This window comes from Ambystoma mexicanum, chromosome 6q (assembly GCF_040938575.1).
Source record: "Ambystoma mexicanum isolate Mex_15411 chromosome 6q, UKY_AmexF1_1, whole genome shotgun sequence".
Lineage (NCBI taxonomy): Eukaryota > Metazoa > Chordata > Amphibia > Caudata > Ambystomatidae > Ambystoma > Ambystoma mexicanum.
In genome coordinates, this window is record NC_090937.1 from 159308809 (window position 1) to 159329151 (window position 20343).

The 20343-nt window shown below is 44.9% G+C and overlaps 1 protein-coding gene across 2 annotated transcripts; it reads right to left on the bottom strand.

The window, feature by feature from the left end:
- Positions 1–10814: 10814 nt before the first annotated feature.
- LOC138515472 (broad-complex core protein isoforms 1/2/3/4/5-like) lies at positions 10815–19875 on the bottom strand. 2 transcript variants are annotated; one of them, XR_011282018.1, is made up of 6 exons: positions 19834–19875; positions 17274–17343; positions 15358–15399; positions 14531–14630; positions 12507–12713; positions 10815–10988 (listed from the first exon to the last, which is right to left on the bottom strand). XR_011282018.1 is itself a non-coding variant. In XM_069630297.1 (5 exons), exons 2-4 carry the CDS (start codon positions 17325–17327, stop codon positions 12519–12521), a joined length of 291 nt encoding a protein of 96 aa, XP_069486398.1. In that variant the 5' UTR covers positions 17328–17343; positions 19834–19875; the 3' UTR covers positions 10815–10988; positions 12507–12518. The 2 variants fall into 2 exon arrangements, 1 of the variants encoding a protein (XP_069486398.1); XM_069630297.1 differs by lacking the exon at positions 14531–14630.
- Between the last annotated feature and the right edge of the window lie 468 nt (positions 19876–20343).

A 20343-nucleotide genomic window follows, 5' to 3' on the forward strand; every position in this document is an offset into this window, starting at 1 on the left:
CAGAGTGACTGTGCAGCCAGGCTCATCTCAAGAGGGGCCAATGGGAGCTGCAGGGCACAGATGGCACGAATACAGAAGCTATTCCAATGGACATGACCTCAGTCTCCCTCTAAGAAACGCACGCAAACACAGGCACCTGTGACCAGCCATTTTCTGATAATCACATCATTCCACCAATCCACCTGGCTGACCGGCATCTGTTACACAAAAGCTAATCCCCCGCCCCTGAGCATGACATCATTAAAACAGTCATAATGGCAGCCCCTATCCCTGACTTTACTGGGCTTCGTAGGCAAACGCGGCCAGTACAGTACCACGCAACTATACTCAGAAGCCGGAACCCAATGCAGATCTTCTCACAATACATCGCTCCACAAATAGGAATATGCTACATTACTTGCAAAGAATAACGCTACACGGTTAACATCAGAATAAAATTTTAATGCACATCAAATTCACCAAGCCCATACAGCTATTAGGTCATAAACTCCAAAATATTTTTCATTACTGTGGGCTGCATCCGCAATAAATTACCAGCTTCTTCTAGTGTGACGCCCTGTTCCTTCATGGTACACAGGGGCTACATTCACGTTCAAAAAGGCAACATGGAAGCGCCTAGAACCGCAGGGCCGTCCCATAAGGTAGGCACTAGTCCAGCTGAAAGGTTGATATGTTGCTCCTAGCCACTAGTACTGCGTAAGGGCATGTGGCCCATTGGCGATCGTCCCATAAGATCGTAATGGTGCTCCACTGATTAACTCGAAGCAGCAGGTGTCGGGAGTAAAAGCCATCTGCAGGAGTGGCATACAGATGCCAGCGGCAAAAGGGGAGGAGATACCTGTCACCCAAATGAAATGAAAAAGAATACTATGGGCATCAGAACTTCATTTGTATTACTCACTTCAATGATCACACTAAATCTACAGCCATATGCATGCTAGCCCACTCAAAAGGATTATTTCCACCCAAAAATCACTTGCGAATCATAACTATATAAATCGAGGTGAAAACACTATTACAAACGAGTGTTTGTGTGCATGCGTCTGTTAAAACAGAATCCATTAGATGGGATTAGTAACGTGCATAGACACAAGTGTTTGAAGGCGCGTCGAGACAGGGAGGGTTCAACAAGGGCAGATAGACGATGGTCCCACTATGGCAGCTCTGCATCACATAGCGCAGGGGAAGGGGATAGATTCCAAAAAGCCATGTACATGGCAAACTCTCAATAAAATCATCTGTCCATGCATCCATACATCATTCCCTCATCCCGGTATAAAAACGCCTGATTATTTACTCACATAACATTTGAAATTTCCATTGAGTCTGTGCGTAATGCAGTCTGCAAAATCCACTGTGCTCCAGGCCGGAATTCTAGTGTTGTGAAGTAACATGTATTTTTGAACGTCCTGCCTTATCGTCCACTACGCTATTGCGCATCCCATACTATTCATATCAATCATTGCATTCTCGCCATGGCCCCTGTCCCAAGGACATTAAACAATAGAACGTTATATTTGCAGTCAGACCTGTGGGCGTCTCCTCGCCGCTAGCTGAAAACCGAAAGCGCTGTCCTTCGAATTCCTCATTTGCAACATCACGTCGAAAAGGGATCTGTGACCGCTTGAAATCACAAATTCATCCATGTAGTGCGGCAGTGTGTGAAAATGGCAACTGGCTTCACTCACAAATGGGACGCCCCGCCCGTCGGTGAACCTCGGTACAGTGCTGCATGAGGGTCCACCGTTAATTGAGTACTACATTCCACTGACCCTTCACAAATTTGTTCGCGACTGCAAAGATAGTATGTGAAACAATGGGACCATAGCAGAATGAACATATAAACCAATATTTCACTGCCATCGGGATTAAATACATGATTGTAATAGCAAGATGCCATGCGTCAAATTGCAGCGTTGTGTGCGGGACGTGCTCGCCCAAAGGGGATTGCAGCTGGCACAGGTGGAATGAATCACCACAGGTGGAGGCTATACAGCCTGAAAACACATAAATTGCACACCCAACCCCCTCCCACAACCACACCCACTCCAAAATGCTACCGGCAGGACTAGCGATGTTGGCCCTGGGGGACCTGATAGCACTGCAAGTACTCCAACTTCAAGAAAAAGACGAACACCAACTACTACAACAACCGGCCTCACAGAGGAGACACAGGAGGAGGAGGAGGGCAAGGCAGGGCCAGCAAGGCCCACCAGCACAGCCACTACCACCACGCAGGCAGCCCGCAATTCCACGCCTCCGAGCTCATCCGTTCAACCTCACTGCTGAGCAGATCCACACCCTCTACCGTTTGGACCAGGACACCATAACCGCCATTGTGAACATGACACACGCTGACCTTGTCAGCATGATAGATAGCCCAACCGCCATCCCACCCCTACTGAAGGTGGTGTCTGTACTCCACTTCCTGGCCACAGGCACCTACCAGCACACAGTCGGACAGTTGCATGGCATTTCACAGCCACTGTTGTCACGGACACTATTGCAAGTGCTCGATGCCCTCCTGAAGCACGCAGACGACTACATCTCTTTACCACGCTCGGAGCAGGAGATTACAAACACAAAAGTGGGATTCCATGCACTTGCCGGCATACCGGGTTGCATTGGTGCCATCGACTGCACCCATGAGGAATTGGTTGTCCCACATGCCATGGAGATCCAGTACCGCAACCGGAAACAATATCATTCTCTTAATGTACAAATGGTGTGTGACTCCAACAGGATCTTTACACATTGTTGTGCCCGATTTCCTGGATCAACCCATGATTCTATGGTCTTGAGGAACTCTACAATACCACGCTACATGGAGCGACACGCAGGGAACAGATCCTGGCTACTCGGTGAGTCTCATTTCATGCATGATAATGTGGGGTATGTGATGCGGCAATGACCTGGCAGGAAGGGGGGGGGATGCGTACGTAGCAATGTCATTCCACAAACATCCTTTATTGTCCACATACAGGTGATGCCGGGTATCCACTGAAGAGATGGCTCCTTACACCACTCCGGAACCCACAGAACCAGCATGAGGAGGACTACAACCATGCCCACTCACGTACCCGTGTAGTCATAGAACAGGCATTCGGCCTACTGAAGGCTCGTTTCCGCTGCCTCAGCAGGTCTGGCGGGGCACTCCTGTACCGCCATGAGAAGGTTGCAAAGATGGTCATGGCATGTGTCATGCTACACAACATGTGCGTACGTAGAAATGTGCCCATGCCCCCTGACGCAGAACTGCAAGCACCTGAAGATGGTCATGATGAGGGTGGGGATGTGGCAGCACCTCAAGGAGTCCGCGAGGCACAGGAGGCCCGTGAAATTCGACAGAATATCATAGATTCATGCTTCTAGCACTCACGCCTGGTGGCTGATACATGGACACGGGACTTGTGGCACTGTGTGTGTCTGGAACATGCACAATGTGGAATGTACGCCTATAAAGGCCTCGTACACAAAGATCAATGTCCACACATCTCATTGGATGATTATGAAATGTTTATAGCATATGTGAAATTATATTACACACCCCATCGACCCGCCACCCAAGAAAGCCCAACACCCCCCCTCCACCCTCCTACCTCCCCCCCGAACACCAGTGTCCAAAGATGCTCATTGTCAGTGGGCAGACGCTATTGCAAGCCCCCTCTCCGGGTATCAGGGGCACCCCTGCCTGTGGAGCGCAGGTTCCTCCCAGAACTACGTTGGGGGCTGCCCTGGACGGAACTTGCAACGGATGATGTCTCTGCCTGCTCACGTCCATGCATGTCCCTAAGGGTTTGTGAGAGCTCAGTGAGCACACGGCGCACAGCGGCAAGTTCAGCACATACGTCTTTGGACGTCGCATGCAGTTCCCCCCTCAGGCTCTCAGTGCTTCTCTCCATTTGTACCCTTAGTGTCTCTGTACTTCTCTCCATTTGTACCCTTAGTGTCTCTGTACTTCTCTCCATTTGTACCCTTAGTGTCTCTGTACTTCGCTCCATTTGTGCCCTAAGTGTCTCAGTAGATGTTTCTATGGCTGCCTTAGAACCCCCACATTCATCAGCATGCTCCTTGAGGAGCGTGGCCAGTTGCTGCTGTTGCACGATCACCTGGTCGAGGGACTGTTGCCTCTGCTGGGCCATGCCCATTTGCGGTGGTGTCACAGAGGGGCTGATCACCTCATGTTGCCTTGCCACAGGGCTTGTGGGGGATGGCCAGTCGTCGTCTTGTGGGTGCCCCTGCGTGGTATCCTCATGGTGTACGGGATGAAACAAACAGGGGGATTGAGACAGGTCATGGATGGGTCCTACATCGACAGCACCGTTTTCTGTGTCGGAGCATGCTGGCATTAATGCAGTGTCACCTATGGTGCTGCTGCCACCAGAAGCAGTGCCTTCTGTGGCATCCATTGGGGGGACCTGTGGTGCTGCTGTTGTGGGCATGCTGGCTGCTGGGGTGCCTGTTGAAGTCCCCTCCTGTGTGCTGCCACTTGATTTGTGCTGCTGCCATGTCTTGATCCGTGCAGCTGAGGTGGAGGGTCTTTGGCCGTTGGTCTTGGCCCTCTTTGCAGGTGTGCTGGTAGGGGTGTCCTGAAGCTCGTCGTTTGAATCGGACCCTGTGGTGGAGTAAAGGAGGGCGAGCGTTATTTATGGGTCTGTGGAAATTGGAATGGCAATGTATCACATGCATTGGGGTGGTACCTGAGGGTGATTTGGGTCAGGGCCTTGGAGGTGGTTTCATTTTTGTGTGGATTGAGGATGCAGTTGTTTTGCAGCCTGCAGTTAGGGTGTGCATGCTGCACGTGTAGAGGGTGTTTTTAGGATTTTTGATTATTTATGTATTTAATGTGACTTTTAAAGTGCGCTATCAGGCCAATGTATGTGGACGTTCTCCTGGACATGTGTTTCTGTTGCACTATGTGGACACATGGTACTTCACATGATTGGACATTGTGGATTTAGCATTGTTTTATTTGGCCCACCTACCTGATTCTTCGGATGTCTGCACTCCTTTCTCCATCCCTCCGACTCCCTCTATACTCTCCATTCCAATGGTGGAGGCACAGATTTCTTCCCAGGGGGTCAACTTGATGGGTGATTCCGATCCTCCCCCGGTAGCTGTGGCAATGTTACGGTTGGCTGATAGTATGCTCCGTACGCGTATCCGCAAGTCGTCCCATCGCTTTCTGCATTGCTGTGGGTTGCGGGGTGCGGTCCCCACAGCACTTACCCGCTGTGCCACCAGGGCCCATATGGCCTTCTTCTTCGCAAGTGCCGTCCTGGTCATTTGCGTCGAGAAGACGACGGCAGCATTCTCCTGGAGGGTCTCTGTGAGCACGGTGAGTTCCTCATGGGAGAAGTGGACCTGCCGCTTGCGGTCTCACGCTTTTTTAGCAACTTTTCCCATTTTGATTGTTTTAACTAGGGTGGCTAACGGGTTGGGATGTGTCTCAGGGTCGGATTTTTAATGGTTGTGTTGGGATTCTGATTTTATAGGTGTAAGGCGTGCTGTTTCCCGTTCCGGGCCCATGTTTTTACTTCCGTTTCCGTATATTTACAGTCACCGTATTTTGCGATTACCGCTCATTACGGTGACCGCTATGATGGGTGGCGGAATTGCACCTAGGGCGCCGTACGACGGCGGTGAGGGGCGTTTTGGGGACATTTCCGCCATCGCGGACTTTGCACTTCCGCCATGGCGTAATGCTCGTGCCCGATGGGTCAGAATTAGCCGCACTTTACTCCATCGTGCAATGGCGGAAACGCTATTTACGCTATGGCGGTCAGGTCAGTTACTTTCCGCCAGGGTCGTAATGAGGGCCACTATGTCAAAATGAGTGTGGGGGTGTGGTCTGAAGTCGCTTTCACTCGGGCCATTCACTGGCAACATGACCTCCTACCCTTGTAGTACCAAATACAGAAATTGAAATGCTGGATCTATCATTCTTGTGTTATGTGGGAAAATGTAAGACAATGCCCATGTACTATGTTACTTTTAGATTAGGAATGAGAGACATGTGATTGTGTGGTTCAAACAGGCAGGGGAGATGGACAATGTGTGTGTTGACAAACACTATTATGCGGGTGGATGCAGTATTGCTCTCTGTCTGTCCTTCAATTGTTTTGTGTTTCCTTGACTGTGTTATTGCTTCTTGGTCTCCTTCTGTTGTGGTGCTGTGTACATGTTGTTTTCTTGTTTATAGTTGTACAAAATTGTTATTCTTATGCATGCACTGGATCGATTTCCTAAGTTGTGGAACGCTTGTCAAGACCTTGCTCTCGGGCATGCTATTACTATGTAGCACCTTCAGTCACATCTGTACACTTTCAGGTTTAATGCACACACTACACAAAGTAAATACTTCTCCCCTTTCATTTAGTACCTGTATGTGTAGTACTATTGCCTTGATTCATGAGAACTAGTCTTATTCATAGCAACCATTCCCCTTTACACCCGCTATCTTGCACATGTTCGATTTCATGGCTTTTTGGTAATTTAAGGAGCACAGATAAGTGGGATGTAAAATGGAATGAAGCATTAAATGTGCACAGCCACTGGTGATGTGTGTTAGACATGGCCCAAATTCAACTGTGCTCATGGCCTTGTAGTTAGACTCACCCAGCAGCCAGGTACACTGTCCAACGTAACATGCCATGTACCCAGGCAGCATGGAGTTGCGCAGCAGCATGGAGTCATGGGTGGAACCTGGAAATATGGCACAGAAATGGGTGATGATGAGGTGGGCATCACACACCATCTGCACGTTCAGTGAATGATAATGTTTTATGTTACACAGCCTCCACAGCCTGCCTGGCCACCAGCTCCATGTGTGCAGTCCGAGGCACCAATGGCCTTCGGCATGCATGCAAGGGCATGAAAGCCTTTTTTCTTGACATTGACCTGGTCTGCTGTTCTGGGTAGACTGATGTGGTCTCGAACATGACGTAAGAGCGCATCAATGACCTGGAACAGGACACTTGAAAAACAGGGTTGCGTTATCCCATGCAGCTCTGCAACTGTGTGCCGGTATGTGCCTGTAGCAAGAAAGTGTCATCGTGGATCAAGTCCACTACATTAATGATGGTCTCCCTGTCTAGCCGGTACAGGGTGTGGAGCTACCTTTCGCTCGGTTTAATTGTGTGGCCATTTACCGAGATTTGGTGGCTGTCTGCGTAGTGCAACAAGCTGGACAATGGGGTTTTGTTGGACCATGATGGCCCTCTTTCTCCTCAAGCGCATACGCTGCATCCTCTACCCCCCTGTCTCTTCAAGTAATAGTCCTGCAGGCATGGCCTCCAACTCCACTACTGCTTCTGCTACTGCTAGAATTCGGTCTTGTAAGGTTTGCAGAGTGTGGGTGTGGTTCTTTTGTGCTGTAGCACTGCTGATTTGTGGTACCTGTGCTGATTTTTTGCACATGTGGGATATTTTTACACACGTGATTCTACTTAACTCCAGGTCCGTGATCCCGGTGTTTCCGGCATCAATTTCATGTTGATACCGGCATGTCCATGCCAGTAATTGCGTGTCTGTGATGCTCATAATGTGCACTTAGTAACGCCATGACGGTATGGCAGGCACGGCTGCCATGGCACTCCGCAGATAACGGCCACAGTGTTTCAGGATGCAGTGGGTCACTTGCAGTGCCAGTGTTACCGGATTCGCTACTCAGACTATACCGGTCTGGAAAAAGGTGCTGGTACGGAACTACCAGCACCATTGTTTCCAGACCAGCATCCTTGTAATAAGGCCGATAGTGTGTTAATGGGAAGGAATAACCAATCTCCTAAAGGAATGCTACTCTGAAGAGGTGAGATTTTGAGATTTGTCTGCAATTGAGGCGGCTCGCCCAACATCTAATGAAATGAGGGAGGATGTTCCAGAGGCTGGGAGGATCCAGAGTCTTACGGAGAACCGTTATTGATCCAGATGACCTCAGGATCCTGTGGGGAATGTTCTACTTCATCTTGCATCTTGTTTTGGATTGGGTCAGTGTTACGATGGTTCTGTAGATGAGGCAGAGAGCCTTGAATTTGAAGTGCATATCTAGAGGCATCCAATAGAAAGCTATCAAGGGAGGTGTTATGTGATAACTGTTTTGGTCCAAGAACCGGTCTAGCTGCTTTATTTTCGTCATTTTAAAGATTTTAAACTAGGCCCAAGAGGGGTTTCCAGAACAGTTAAGGTGGGAGAAGGATATAGAAGTGTTAGCTTTAATTATTTGGGTCATATTGAATAAGGCTATGCTGCATCTGACATGTCCTCTGGCTTAATGCACTGAAGTATTTGTTGTTTACCTTTGCCTTCCTCATTAAGCACTCCCCCATCTGTCCCTACCTGACATGAACAACCTTGGAGTGAACTTTGACAGCCACCTCAATCTTTATTCTCCTATTGAAGACATCTCACTTCCAAGCCCATGTCCTCAGATGCAGCCTACCCCTCTTGAGTATTACCTACACAAATCCATGTCACCATTGCCATGGCCTTCTCCCACTTTGACTGTTTCAATATTTCCAATAACCTGCCAAACTTCACTTGTCATGGTGCAATAGTTTTCTAATATGACCCGTGGTTTTTAAAAATAGGGCAATCTTTGCCCTTGTGCTAATACCATGCACATTCGCTCTTCAACTCTGGTCCCCCACCTCCCATCAATCCGCCACCCAAACAGGAGGCAAAAGTCGGGAGAGATGGGGCCAAGTAAAGTTTGTGACTCCCCAAGAGACAGATGTCACCATGGCAATAGATCTATGGTGGACCCAACCACACAGGCTGATGTCACGGACTCATCACCCATGCCACTGCAGGCCCAGGTAAGGTGACTAAACCTTAACGGCTCTGTCTTGTTGTTCATACACATGTTTGCAGAGGGTGAGGATGATTTGGGACAATGCCTTCCCCACTGTGACATCCACCTGCGCTTCTTCAGAAGAGCCTCTCTTAGAATTGCTCATACAAGCTGTTTTTTTTTTGCTTCTTTTAATTTTTCTGTTCCTTTCATTCTGTAATAAAGTGAAGTTGCGTAGCGCACTGGAAGACTGAAAAAAGAAACAGTGCTATGACTGGAAATATGAGGGAGTGTTAATTTGGCAAGCGAAGGATCGGGAATGACCATTAAAAGAAGGGATTTCAGTGAAATTGAACTCGGTCCCGAGCTCCAGTGGTGTGAACAGTTGTTTTGCTTGTATGCACACTATAGACAATTCAATAAGCAGAATTGTCACTCAGATGACTCACCATTAATGGATGCTTTAAATCTGAGTATTTCTGAAGATATAGGTGTGCTCAACTAATTAAATTGTGCATTATATCAATAAGGCGGAACATGCAGCCAATGGCCCTTTCAAGATGCCATGATTGTAGTTTACAAAATACCAGGAGTATTGAATGGGATAGTAAAGAAATCAGGGTTTGAATCAATCTTCCCATTGGACCATGTTGAACAATAACAGGCAAATTAAAGTACTTTACCCGCCGGTGCCACGATTCCATTACATTTAAAAATAAAGCAGGAGAGGTTCTCAATGGTTTAAACACCAGCATATTGCCTACATTGCATGTTAAAAGTAGACATTAACATTAGGCTTTGGGTGTCCAGCTATAGTTATTTACTAATTCCCAGGAAATCCTGGGAGGCAGGTGGGATGTAAAGTGCAGGTTGCCCTAATCCCCTGTAAACCTGGAATGACCAGGGTGGACATGGTAGTGTGGTTCATTGAGTGCACACATGCATCAGAGGAGGCATCTGGGCAGTAGAAGTGACATGAACAGGTCTTTCCAAAAGGTTTGAAGTCGACCAGTTTCCAAACAGCACCCTTCATCACTCCGCGTTTGCATGAAAGAATTGCCCATATTGGAACCCTTTCAACTCTCTAACAACTTATCCCAATGGGAGTGTCTGGTCCCCCTTGCCCTTCTTGGAGTAATTACTTTGAGGCTTCATCATCAAAGAGAGCAAAACACAAAGTGTTCTACCATGTTCAATTCCGATGCAGTCATTCTCGCTTTGCTCAGTTATGGTTGAGATAGTTGAGAAATGGTCCTGTCCAGATGGATTTTGGTGCTGTCCTGTGCCCATGAGGTTGTTCTTCCTGTTTTCCTTCATCTTTGCACCTTCCTCCTTGGCAATTGTGCACTCTCCCGACCTTCATGCTATAATGGCCCCCGAGCCCCTTCTCTCTTGCAATTTTCCCTTTTTTGGCACCTCGTTAGGATCATAACAGTGAAGTCTTAAGTATATGTCTAATTCGGTCTGACGTTTACATTTATGAATAGTGTATATGAGTTTGTTGGCTGCTATTATGAGTGCTATTTATCCCAAAATATTCTGCGTGCGTAGCACATGTGAACAGCAATATCTCTGTTTTGTTCTATCTATATCTGAGGTGTGTGTTACCCACATCTCACTATCATTAAATCTATGCTCTAATTGCGCTCATTGCGGCACCAGAAATCCTACTGCTCCAGAGGATGATAAGGCATGCCGCGCGGCATGCACCACCATGCATGAGGATCCAGCATGGCAACAGGCCTTGTGGTTGCAGCACACAGCGAAAGGTGCAGAGGGTGTTCATAGCTCAAACAACAATATAGAGCTTACTTTCTGGAGGAAGACTGCAGGTTATCCTATTTTTGTATGTTCATTCCGAAGGTCATAATGTTTCTGTTTTTACTAATCATAAGCTCTCATTGCAAAGTCAGTGCCCACATTGATAATAGACGATGAAGCTGTTGTAGAAATAACATGTCCCTTTTTCTTAAGAGTACAAGCCAATATTTTTAACATAATAAAAGCAATTGACAAATCTGCATTAAGCCTGCAAAATGTGTTTATTGACAGAAAAAGCATCATTAATGCACAGGAGCTTGATTGTGTGCACTGTTGCTTCGTCATGTGCAATGCATTGGAAGCTGCACTGGAGCAGTCTCTGGCTTCTTTTCCCTTCTCGTGGTGCAGGTCCAGGGGTCCTCTTTTACTTCCGGCTCTAAAAGAAAGAAAGAAAATAGTAAGCAAAATGTATGCATGTGAAATTATATTCAGTTCACTTAATTCATTGTACTGCGTTGCATACACTAGTACCATTCAAATGGGCTCTAATCTAATCAGATACCTCATCTATAACTTGGTGTTTGATCTCTGTTGCAGTAAATGTTGGCAACGCTCCCAATGGCAAATACTAAGGGCAGGTCGAGGGACCCATTGCAGATCATGCTTCTGAGGTGTCCTCGAGCTGCCTAATTACAATTGTCTCAGTCCTACCGAGATGGACAGTCATAGTCCAAATGAGAAGGTGCAGCTGGAGGGTCTCTCTGCATCAGCCATCTTAGAGCACTCGCAATTGCTCAGCTGTGTATCGCCTGCATCACCCTAAGAACATAACTTTGAGCAAGCACCTGCTAGACAAACTTCAATTACGGAACCTTATGCTGCATTATTACACTGGTTTTGCCTCATGGTTACCAATGAAGAAGGGAGTACATTGTCTACAAAAAGCAATAGTTTTTGTTCAGTAGACGTAGATTTCCAAATGCTGAAAGTACAGAAGAGCCCTCTGATGCTTCCTCCATATCAACACAAGCAGACATTGAAACAAGATTTTAATCTGCTGCTGAACCGGCATCAATATGTTCCAGATATTGCGATCCAGAACTTTGCAAATGTTATATTGGCGAATACTTGAGTGACGACAGCGCTTGGTAGCCATGAGCAGCTAGAACTTACAGGTCATCCCCTTAGGAACGCTGACACGTGTCCACGTTCATTCAATCTCTACAGTCAATGCGCCATGGCCTCCATTGGGGGCAGCTGCGCTCGTGATGTACTCGAGGCTCTATGTGAACACATCCATATGCGTTTTCAAAGGATTCATATGGAAGAAAATGCCACAGAAGAGGTGCTGGTATTGTCAGACTGAAAGTGTGTGTGTCTGTGTCTGTCTGTGCATTGTGATAGAGTCCCACTGCCGAGATCACAAACTGGAGAGGCAGAGAAGCCCAAAGGGGCATCGGGAGAGCCGTGGCTGGGTGCTTAGCTGCAAACCATGCTTGCCATGCAGGAGGCTCTTGGATTGACGAAGAGACATTTTTGCTATGTCTAAATGCTCTTGGATTGATGAAAATGTGTTTTTACACACAACAGGATGGCAACACCTGTGCAACCGAATTGCTATTGTAATACTGTTTCCAAAGGATGACTAACAACATTTCTAGACTTAGAGGAGGGCTTACCCATTTTATGGTCTCTCTCTGAAGTGTTGCTCAACTCATTGGCATCGTCAAATGGCGTTCCTATATCATGTGACCATGTGGTATCTGGGGAAGCCAACACATGAAAGATAGACTTGGACTGCCCTGTATCTCAATCCTATGTTCCATCTTTTAAGGACTTCTAGTCAGTCAGCTAGTCAGAGGTACTCAGTGTGGTCACTTGAAGGGACAGGAGAAGAAACTTTTCTCGTAAGCATTTGGCATATTACACACATGATCTGGAGAGCATCACATACCTGATTCCATTATTAGCCTTGAGCTGTGGAAGGTGTAGTGGGAGTGGTGGTGGTTGGAGTAGTGGTGGTTGGAGTAGTGGTGGTTGGCGTAGTTGGAGTTGGAGTTTTGGTGGTTGGCGTAGTAGTAGTTGGAGTAGTTGAACGGAAACGATGATGACGATCTTTACGATTATACTTTCGCTTTGCGTATCCCCTGCTTTCATTTGACTGCAAGAAAAAAAAAAGTCATCAACCAATGAATTGAAACATCCTGACAATGGATTACAATAAAGCTACAAACCACACAGTTCACATGGTTTTCTATCACTCTTCTATGTTTGCATGTAGACTCAAGGTATCCAAATCATAGAAATGCAAATGGCCGCTTATTTTGTACACTGATTATCTTTAATTTCCATATCTAGCATAGATGCCTTCAGGGGCATGAAAAGGTTTTGCAAAGACAGCTAGTGAACACACCGGAAGGAGTTCATTGTTTTTGCTCATAGGCTAGAGGCAAGCAAGTAGGTTATGTAAAAACCTACTTATGTTCTATTCATGTGTGCATGTGTGGTATTGCTGTAATGCAACTCTAGCAAGAAAGCAGCAGGGTGCTGTGCAAAGGGAAATAAGATATTTATGAGGGGGACTCCTATGTCGAGGGGCAGGAAACACAGGTGTACGCGCTCTAAAATCCGTGACACTTAGCAATTTCAGAATTGTTTTTTCCATTTTAAAAGTTAAAAAAAAGAAAAATAAATTTTCATTAAAACTCGTAAATTGACTACCGCTTCCAAGGGATGTCCGCAAACCTTATAATTATTTGAAAATTTAGAAAAAAAAGTATATTCATTTAAAATATGAATCTTGAACGAAGGCAGATTGCTTTGCACCATTGCCGTTTATTGGTTGGCCTGGCAGATCTTAGTGTTGCAATGTGAGGAGGAGCAGGATTGGAAGAGATTCACATGAGTGGTGTAATGGAGGAGCGACATGGGTGTTTGGGTGAATGGGAAGGAAATGCAGAGAGAAGAGAGAAGGTTGAGGAAGGAAGACCACATGCAGCATTCCCTCTTTTGTTGATGCGGCTTGGGGGGGGGATGTGGCTAGGTCTGGAAAAGATCTGGGGCTGTTCAAATGTCAGGACTATTAGGACTCAGGGCTAGCTAGCCTTTTTGGTTGTTGCTCCTGGGCTACAACCAAAAGACCCGGGCTATAGCCCCCTTAGCTCCCCCTCCGCCATCTAGCAACGCCTCCGGCCTGGGGCTGTGATGTATTGTAATGGAGTAGAGAAATGTGTGTTTGGGTTCAGGGGAGGGAAATGCAGAGACAACAGAGAAGAGGGAGGATGGAAGACAAGATGGGGCTTTCCCTCATTTGCTGACGTTGCTCGAGCAGCTGTGATGTAATGTAGTGGAGGAGAGACATGGGTGTTTGGGTGCAGGGGAAGGAAATGCTGAGAGAATAAAGAAGGATCGAGGCTGGAAGACAGTACAGGGTATTTTCCTCGTTTGTAGACCCTTTTCATGGCACGCAAGGTAGTGAGTGGTATTGGGCAGAACAGGGCTAAGGGATAGTTTCCCCTGTGTTAACCAAAGGCCTCAGTGGTTGGTTGGGAAATGCGGTGGGCATGGTGTGGAGCACAATCTAATGGTAACAGACAAAAGATGGTTCTAGCAAGACAACCGAAAGAAGAATAAACAGGGAGGCAGGGGTTTGCTGCATATTCGTTCTGTTGTGTACATGAGAGTTTTGGGGACTCTCTATCTTTAGTAATACTTTATTTTCCCCGATTGGCTTTTTACAAATACTTTGTAGGGACAGCCTCACAATTCTCCTACTCAGTTTTTTTTTTTTCTCACAGTACCTTATTTTCCTACATAATTCTCAAATTCATTTCTTTTGAATGGTTCACTTGTTCTAAATGTGTCAATATCTATCTCCTGTAGAGGGTAAACCTGGCATTGATTGTTGTATGAGAAAAAATTAAACAAAGATTTTAATTTGTGAGCAATTGATGTCAAATGAATAATGAAAGGCCATACACATTCCTGAGAAGAACAAGAAACAAGGAACACTTTCAAAAGGTGATTTTTCACTTGCGTCGGAAGCACTTCGATCCTCCCGCATCTTTGCTACGGAAGCCTGTAAGTATCACAAGGAACAGAGGAAGAACAATCAAGAATGAAAAGGTAGAATGCAAATCAAAGATCACAACTACATACATTTCCTGATCCTGCTTCCTCTGTAGTCCAATCAAATGTGCTGAATCCTGATCCAGGACATTTGCCTCTTCTCTTAATATTATTGAACAGAAATGCTGTTTTATGGCTGTTTCTAAAAATGCTGATGTGTTTAGAATGGTTGCCAGTGATAGGGTCGAACACAAAAGGATCGAATGCCTTTTGATCGACAGTCAAAGGATCGAAAAAAAGGGTCGTTTTTTTAAAAAAAAAGACATGTATGGGAGGGTTCCGCCCCAGCCCCGCGTTTTCTTTATTAAATACATTTTTTTACCAACCCAAACTAAAAAATATATACAAATAAATAAAACAAAAATTCAAACCTTTTTTTTCGATCCTTTTGCATTCGAGCAAAAGGTCATTCGATCCTTTTTTTTCGATCGTTTGACTGGACACCGTTTAGAATTGCATAATTAGTATGTCTTCTTAATTAATTTGCCACACAGATTAGTCACCATTTATGAAATGATCCTATAGATCGCTTTTTTTAATTTGCATTGAAAGTTGCATTATTAGGAAAAATAAATGTGTGAAATGATTAACTGACTTAACTTTAAAATAAAATGGATAAAACTAATATTGATGAATGCAAGAAAAAGAAATTCATTGAGAAGGAGAGGGTCACTTACGCTGCCAGCACTTGCATCTTCCTGTTCATTCTCTGCAGAGGTCTGCAAATAATGCCGGGGACACAAGAAGAAGCCTTCAGAATTACATGCAAAGGACACATACAAACATTCACAATTCCAATTCCCATCCTATTCTGTATACATTGATGTAACTTTGCCATTAGCAGGATCTGTCATCTCTATCAATAGTTATATATGATCCTAAAAGTTGAATTGAGAATTGCAAAATACAATCCATATCGCCAGACCCATTGTATGCAAAGGTCTGGTGTATTGCAAATGTCACAGCTTTCTGCAGCCTGCACGCTGGGACCCCCATGGAAGAGAAGCCCACTCGCCAGCTGGTTTATATACTTTTATTCTGCATAAAATAACAGCCCTGTTTGAATACAAGTATTTTATGAACTGCCCAATACGTCCCTCTTCTGTGCTTGCAGATAGGTATTAGAAAACTATCTCCAATAAAAATAAAACTTTAAAAGTCACGTTCACTTGCCTTTATTTTAAAAAAATGATAATTCCCCCTATTCGTGAGGCATTAACTGTCTCCATACAACTTCCTTCTACTATCAAAAGAACTGTCAGTCAATTTCACTTGGAACTGCCCCCTATAACATACCATAAACTGCCCTGGAATAATATGCGGTATGCAAGCATGCCTTTTTATGCTCTGTCTTCAGGGGCTAAACCCTGAATTCCTGCGTTTGATGAGCGTCATTATTCGGTCACTAGAGCGGCTTAATATCTGCTGCTTTGGAGTTCTTGGCTATCCCAAAAGATTGCTGAAACAGTGGAACACACTCCTACTAAAAAGGCAGCAATGCAAGCCCCTTGGAGGCTCTTCTCTGGCTCGTCATTTGCTCTGGGTCTCCCCTGTAGTGATGGCCAGCACTAAGGGGACTTTTGGTGGGCAGACTTTGCCTCAGAATGGACTTCACTGACTGATTGTCACTGACAGAGACTTTTGGGCTGATCAACTTACTGACTGACTCACTCACTCACGCAGCTGCTAAGCACTCATAGAGCCTGATTCATGGAATTCTTTGCACAGTGCAAAGTGGCTTTTCACTAGTGCAAAGTGACTTGCACTGTCAACGAATACCCTTATTCATGCAGCAGTGCAAAGTGTCGTTTTGCTGTGCAAAGTGACTTTGCTCAAAAATCCAAGAATCAGGCCCATAGAGTGGTACTTTTTGGCATAAATAAAGGGAACAGAATATGAAGAGGGAAACAAGAACAGAGGGCTTGGGGTGAGTGAGGAAAGGTCGTGAGTGTTTCAGGGTGAGCAGGCAGTGGCGTACCATGGAGCACCATGGTATGACCGCGCTGAAAGGAAGATGGATGATAGAGGTATGAGAGCGTGGTAAAGATGTCCACTAGTCTGAGATCCAAATGAGCGATCAGAATGATGGAAGACACATGCAGAGTAAGGGCCGAAGAGGAGATACTGCAGTTCTCACTTTTCAGGAGAAACCAAAGCATATAAATATACTTAGAATCTCCTAACTTTGGAGAACCCTTAGCGATGGAGGCAGAAACGATCATCAGAATATACACAGGAGATAGAGAAGGGGATAAGTGAAGGCAGGGTGGCCAGGAGAGGGATGAGGGAGGCCTTTGCCCTGATCCGGGGGACATGCTACACACGTCCGCCTTCATCACTAGCATTGCAATTATTGTAAACAATGAATCTCTATTCACTTTTATTATGTTGGAACATTGGACTGAAACGTTGGTCCCTTGCATTAGTACCATTTTGTAAGGTTTATAGATAAGAAAACACAATGGAATAAGGCACATTATGAAATGGGGGGATTCTGATGAGATCAGGATTAAATGTGAACTTCTTAAGTTGTTTGCCCACTGGCAGCAAGTCTAACGCTGTCTAACTTTACCCCACTGATCCTGCCACTTACCACTATGCAAATAGCTACCGCCATAAAGCAGGCCACCACAAGTAGAGTCCTCATTGTGTATCAGCTGCCCCTGAAAGTAGATAAATAAATAAAAAAGAAACACTTATATGGGCTTTTTAATGCACTGCACATTTCTCTGACATTTTAAAACGTATGGGCTCACTGAACATGTTTTTTTTTACTGATGTAGAATTAGGGAAAGGTGCTGTGAAGCAATGGATTTATGAACAGGGCTCAGGGCCCACAGTTTGTAAAATTCTTCACATGACGTCCACATGGATAGCATGACAAACTGTCCCTTCTTACCATTTGCAAATAACAAAAATAGCCCTTTCAACCACAATGTCACAAGAGGGTCAATCTTAACATCATGTGCACCTTATTTCTAAGACCAATACACATTCAAAATGTGAAAGACTACAATCATTCAGCTTTTAGCAACAGTAAAATGACTTGTATTCACTTTTTTGATAAATGGTAAAGAATCAATATTCGAAAACCCACTGATATGCTTCAAGTGACCCATGTTATCACGATGAGTTCCTTGTTTCTAAAACATTGAACATTTATATGTGTTGCCAACATCTGAATGGCATTTGTTTCATATGTCACAAAAAAAAACAATATATAAAAAAAGAGAAAAAAAAAATATATGCTAGAGTGCTGCTGATATCCTGTGGGGGAGTCCTGGGTGGTCTGGAAATGCTTCTGCTGAGGTTGGTGTTCAGAATCCTTAGCACGCCCAGGAGAATTCCCAGTGCCAGTGAGAAGTGCAGTGCCTTTAAACAACAGAAATGAACACAGCAAGGGATGTTATGGATCACACTCCTAGCTATGCTTTGGACTCCGATAAGACACATTAGGCTTAGTTCAGATGTTTAAACATGAAATAAGATGGTGTTCAACTAAGTCTCTCTATTATCTGCCAGTATTCTGATGGTTATTCCATTTCTCTTTCCTGGTGTCCAGTTATGCAAACTTAGTTTGACTAGCACAAGGTAGTCCAGTCTGGTAATGGTGCAGCTCATTTCTCACCAACCTCATGAAATAATCATTGTTATACAACCAGGACCTCAAAAAACAACCTCCCTCATACCCTAAGTCTCTTTCTCCTCCCCACTGCTTCTCAACAGCTCTAGGGCACCAATTGGAGAGGTAAGTCATGGCTAATGCCTCTCTGGTTTTCAAAGTGTAGACTACACCCAATCCTTCAAAATGTTTGAGGGATGATCCTTGATAAAGAAGTAAGTGAACTGCCTCACATAGTTCAAGACTGACAGTTGATGTTGTAGCTATGCTTACATGTCTCCAAACCATTGTAGCTACTGAAAGCTTCAACTACAGGAATGAACACAGGCCAGCCATCCCCAATCCCATCTGCCAAAGATCATGCTTCCTAGACATGAGCTCACGGATCACATCATTTCTTGTCCTTGTGGAGCCATGACTTTCCTTCAAACCCATTATCTACAAAGCCAGTCCATATTCAGGACTCAAAAAAACAACTCACCAATGTCAACCTCTCCTCTCCGAATAAACCTGAATGCTGTGAGGAAGACCTTCATCATAGCCATATGAGAGACATGTAGTCATTCCTTTGTTTGAATTAAGATTCTTTAATATGTGCAAAGCCTAGGAGCTTATCGAGGTTTTCCACTCAATTGTACATTAACACCCATTGAGTTATATTCTGCTACAAAATGTACATTCATACAACCTGTGACCCTTACATGTTATTGTTTTGTGGGCAACGTTGCCAAAATAATGTTTCTGTAACTCAAAATGCTGAATAGATTTGTTAAGAAAGCACAGCCTATTCACCTCAGACCCAGGTCCATAGCATTCACATCATTGTGTCCAGTGCTGGATCATTGGCAATTGAAGACCAGCAATGACTGGAGGACATGACACTGACAACAAACGTGCATCCGAACATCTCCCCACTAGTTAAATTGCTATGTTCACATTTGAAAGTGTGGGATTGTGGGATCCATAGATCAAATAACGTAATTAGTTCATCTGATGTTTCTTTCATACAATCTTCTAGCCTAAGATATGTTGGGGTTCTTAGTAAATGAATCCGTTCATTCTAGAGAGCAGCACAGGCATAGGATGTACACATTGTAGAATTTAGGCAATAATCTATTCACCAACAGGCTGCTTCCACGTGTCGCCTTGCCCCATTGACTGCCTGAATATTTAGAATCAGGATGATCTTTATAATTACTAAGAAAATACAGTTGATCTATTTTATAAAGCATTTTGCAATGGGATTTTCCCTTCGAAAAACGCTTTGCAAATCAGTCCAAATGTGTCTTTCCTGAAATCAATAAAAAATAGGTTTTCATATTATTTTGTCCCACATTAATATCAAACCAAATTTTATCATACGGTCGGTGGACGAAAGCACCCCAATTCATGCCATTATATTTAAAAATGTTATAGAACACACAAATAATTTTATGTAATGTCAATACAAAGTGGGTTGTGATTAATTGGAAACAAAAAATCGTGCACATTTCCACAGCATGAGATGCGTTGCACTAACGCAGCCACTTACCTTCCTCGAGTAGTGACGTGAATGATCCTGTTGCCTGTGTTGCAGAACTGATGTTTGAAAGCGGAGCATGCATTGCATTTATAGTGTTCTTTGAAATGGTGCCTTGTTTCAGGGATTAACACAAATTAGTGCACGATGGGACCGTGGGCGTAAAAAACCCTCCCCACTTAACTCTCGGATGTGTTCCCCTGTCAACAGTCCCCAAACACAAATAACTTCACAAGAAGGTGTGGCTTTTCTTTGAAATATTGAGCAAGTTGGGAGAGCTTGTTCAAAGCATCACAGCATCAGACACTTGGTGTACATTAACTCTGATTTGTTCTGTAATTGTATAATTGTTCCAGAGATAGGTACCACCCCCGTTTAGCATGGAAGAGGCAGGCTGCTCTTTGTTTTGTCAGTTGCTACAGCCCCACCTTTCCTGATCCACAGTGAATCTTACAAATGCACTGCCTTGACCATCACATGATTTGGAGACTATTGCAGGGGTGAAATGAAGGAGGCAGAGAA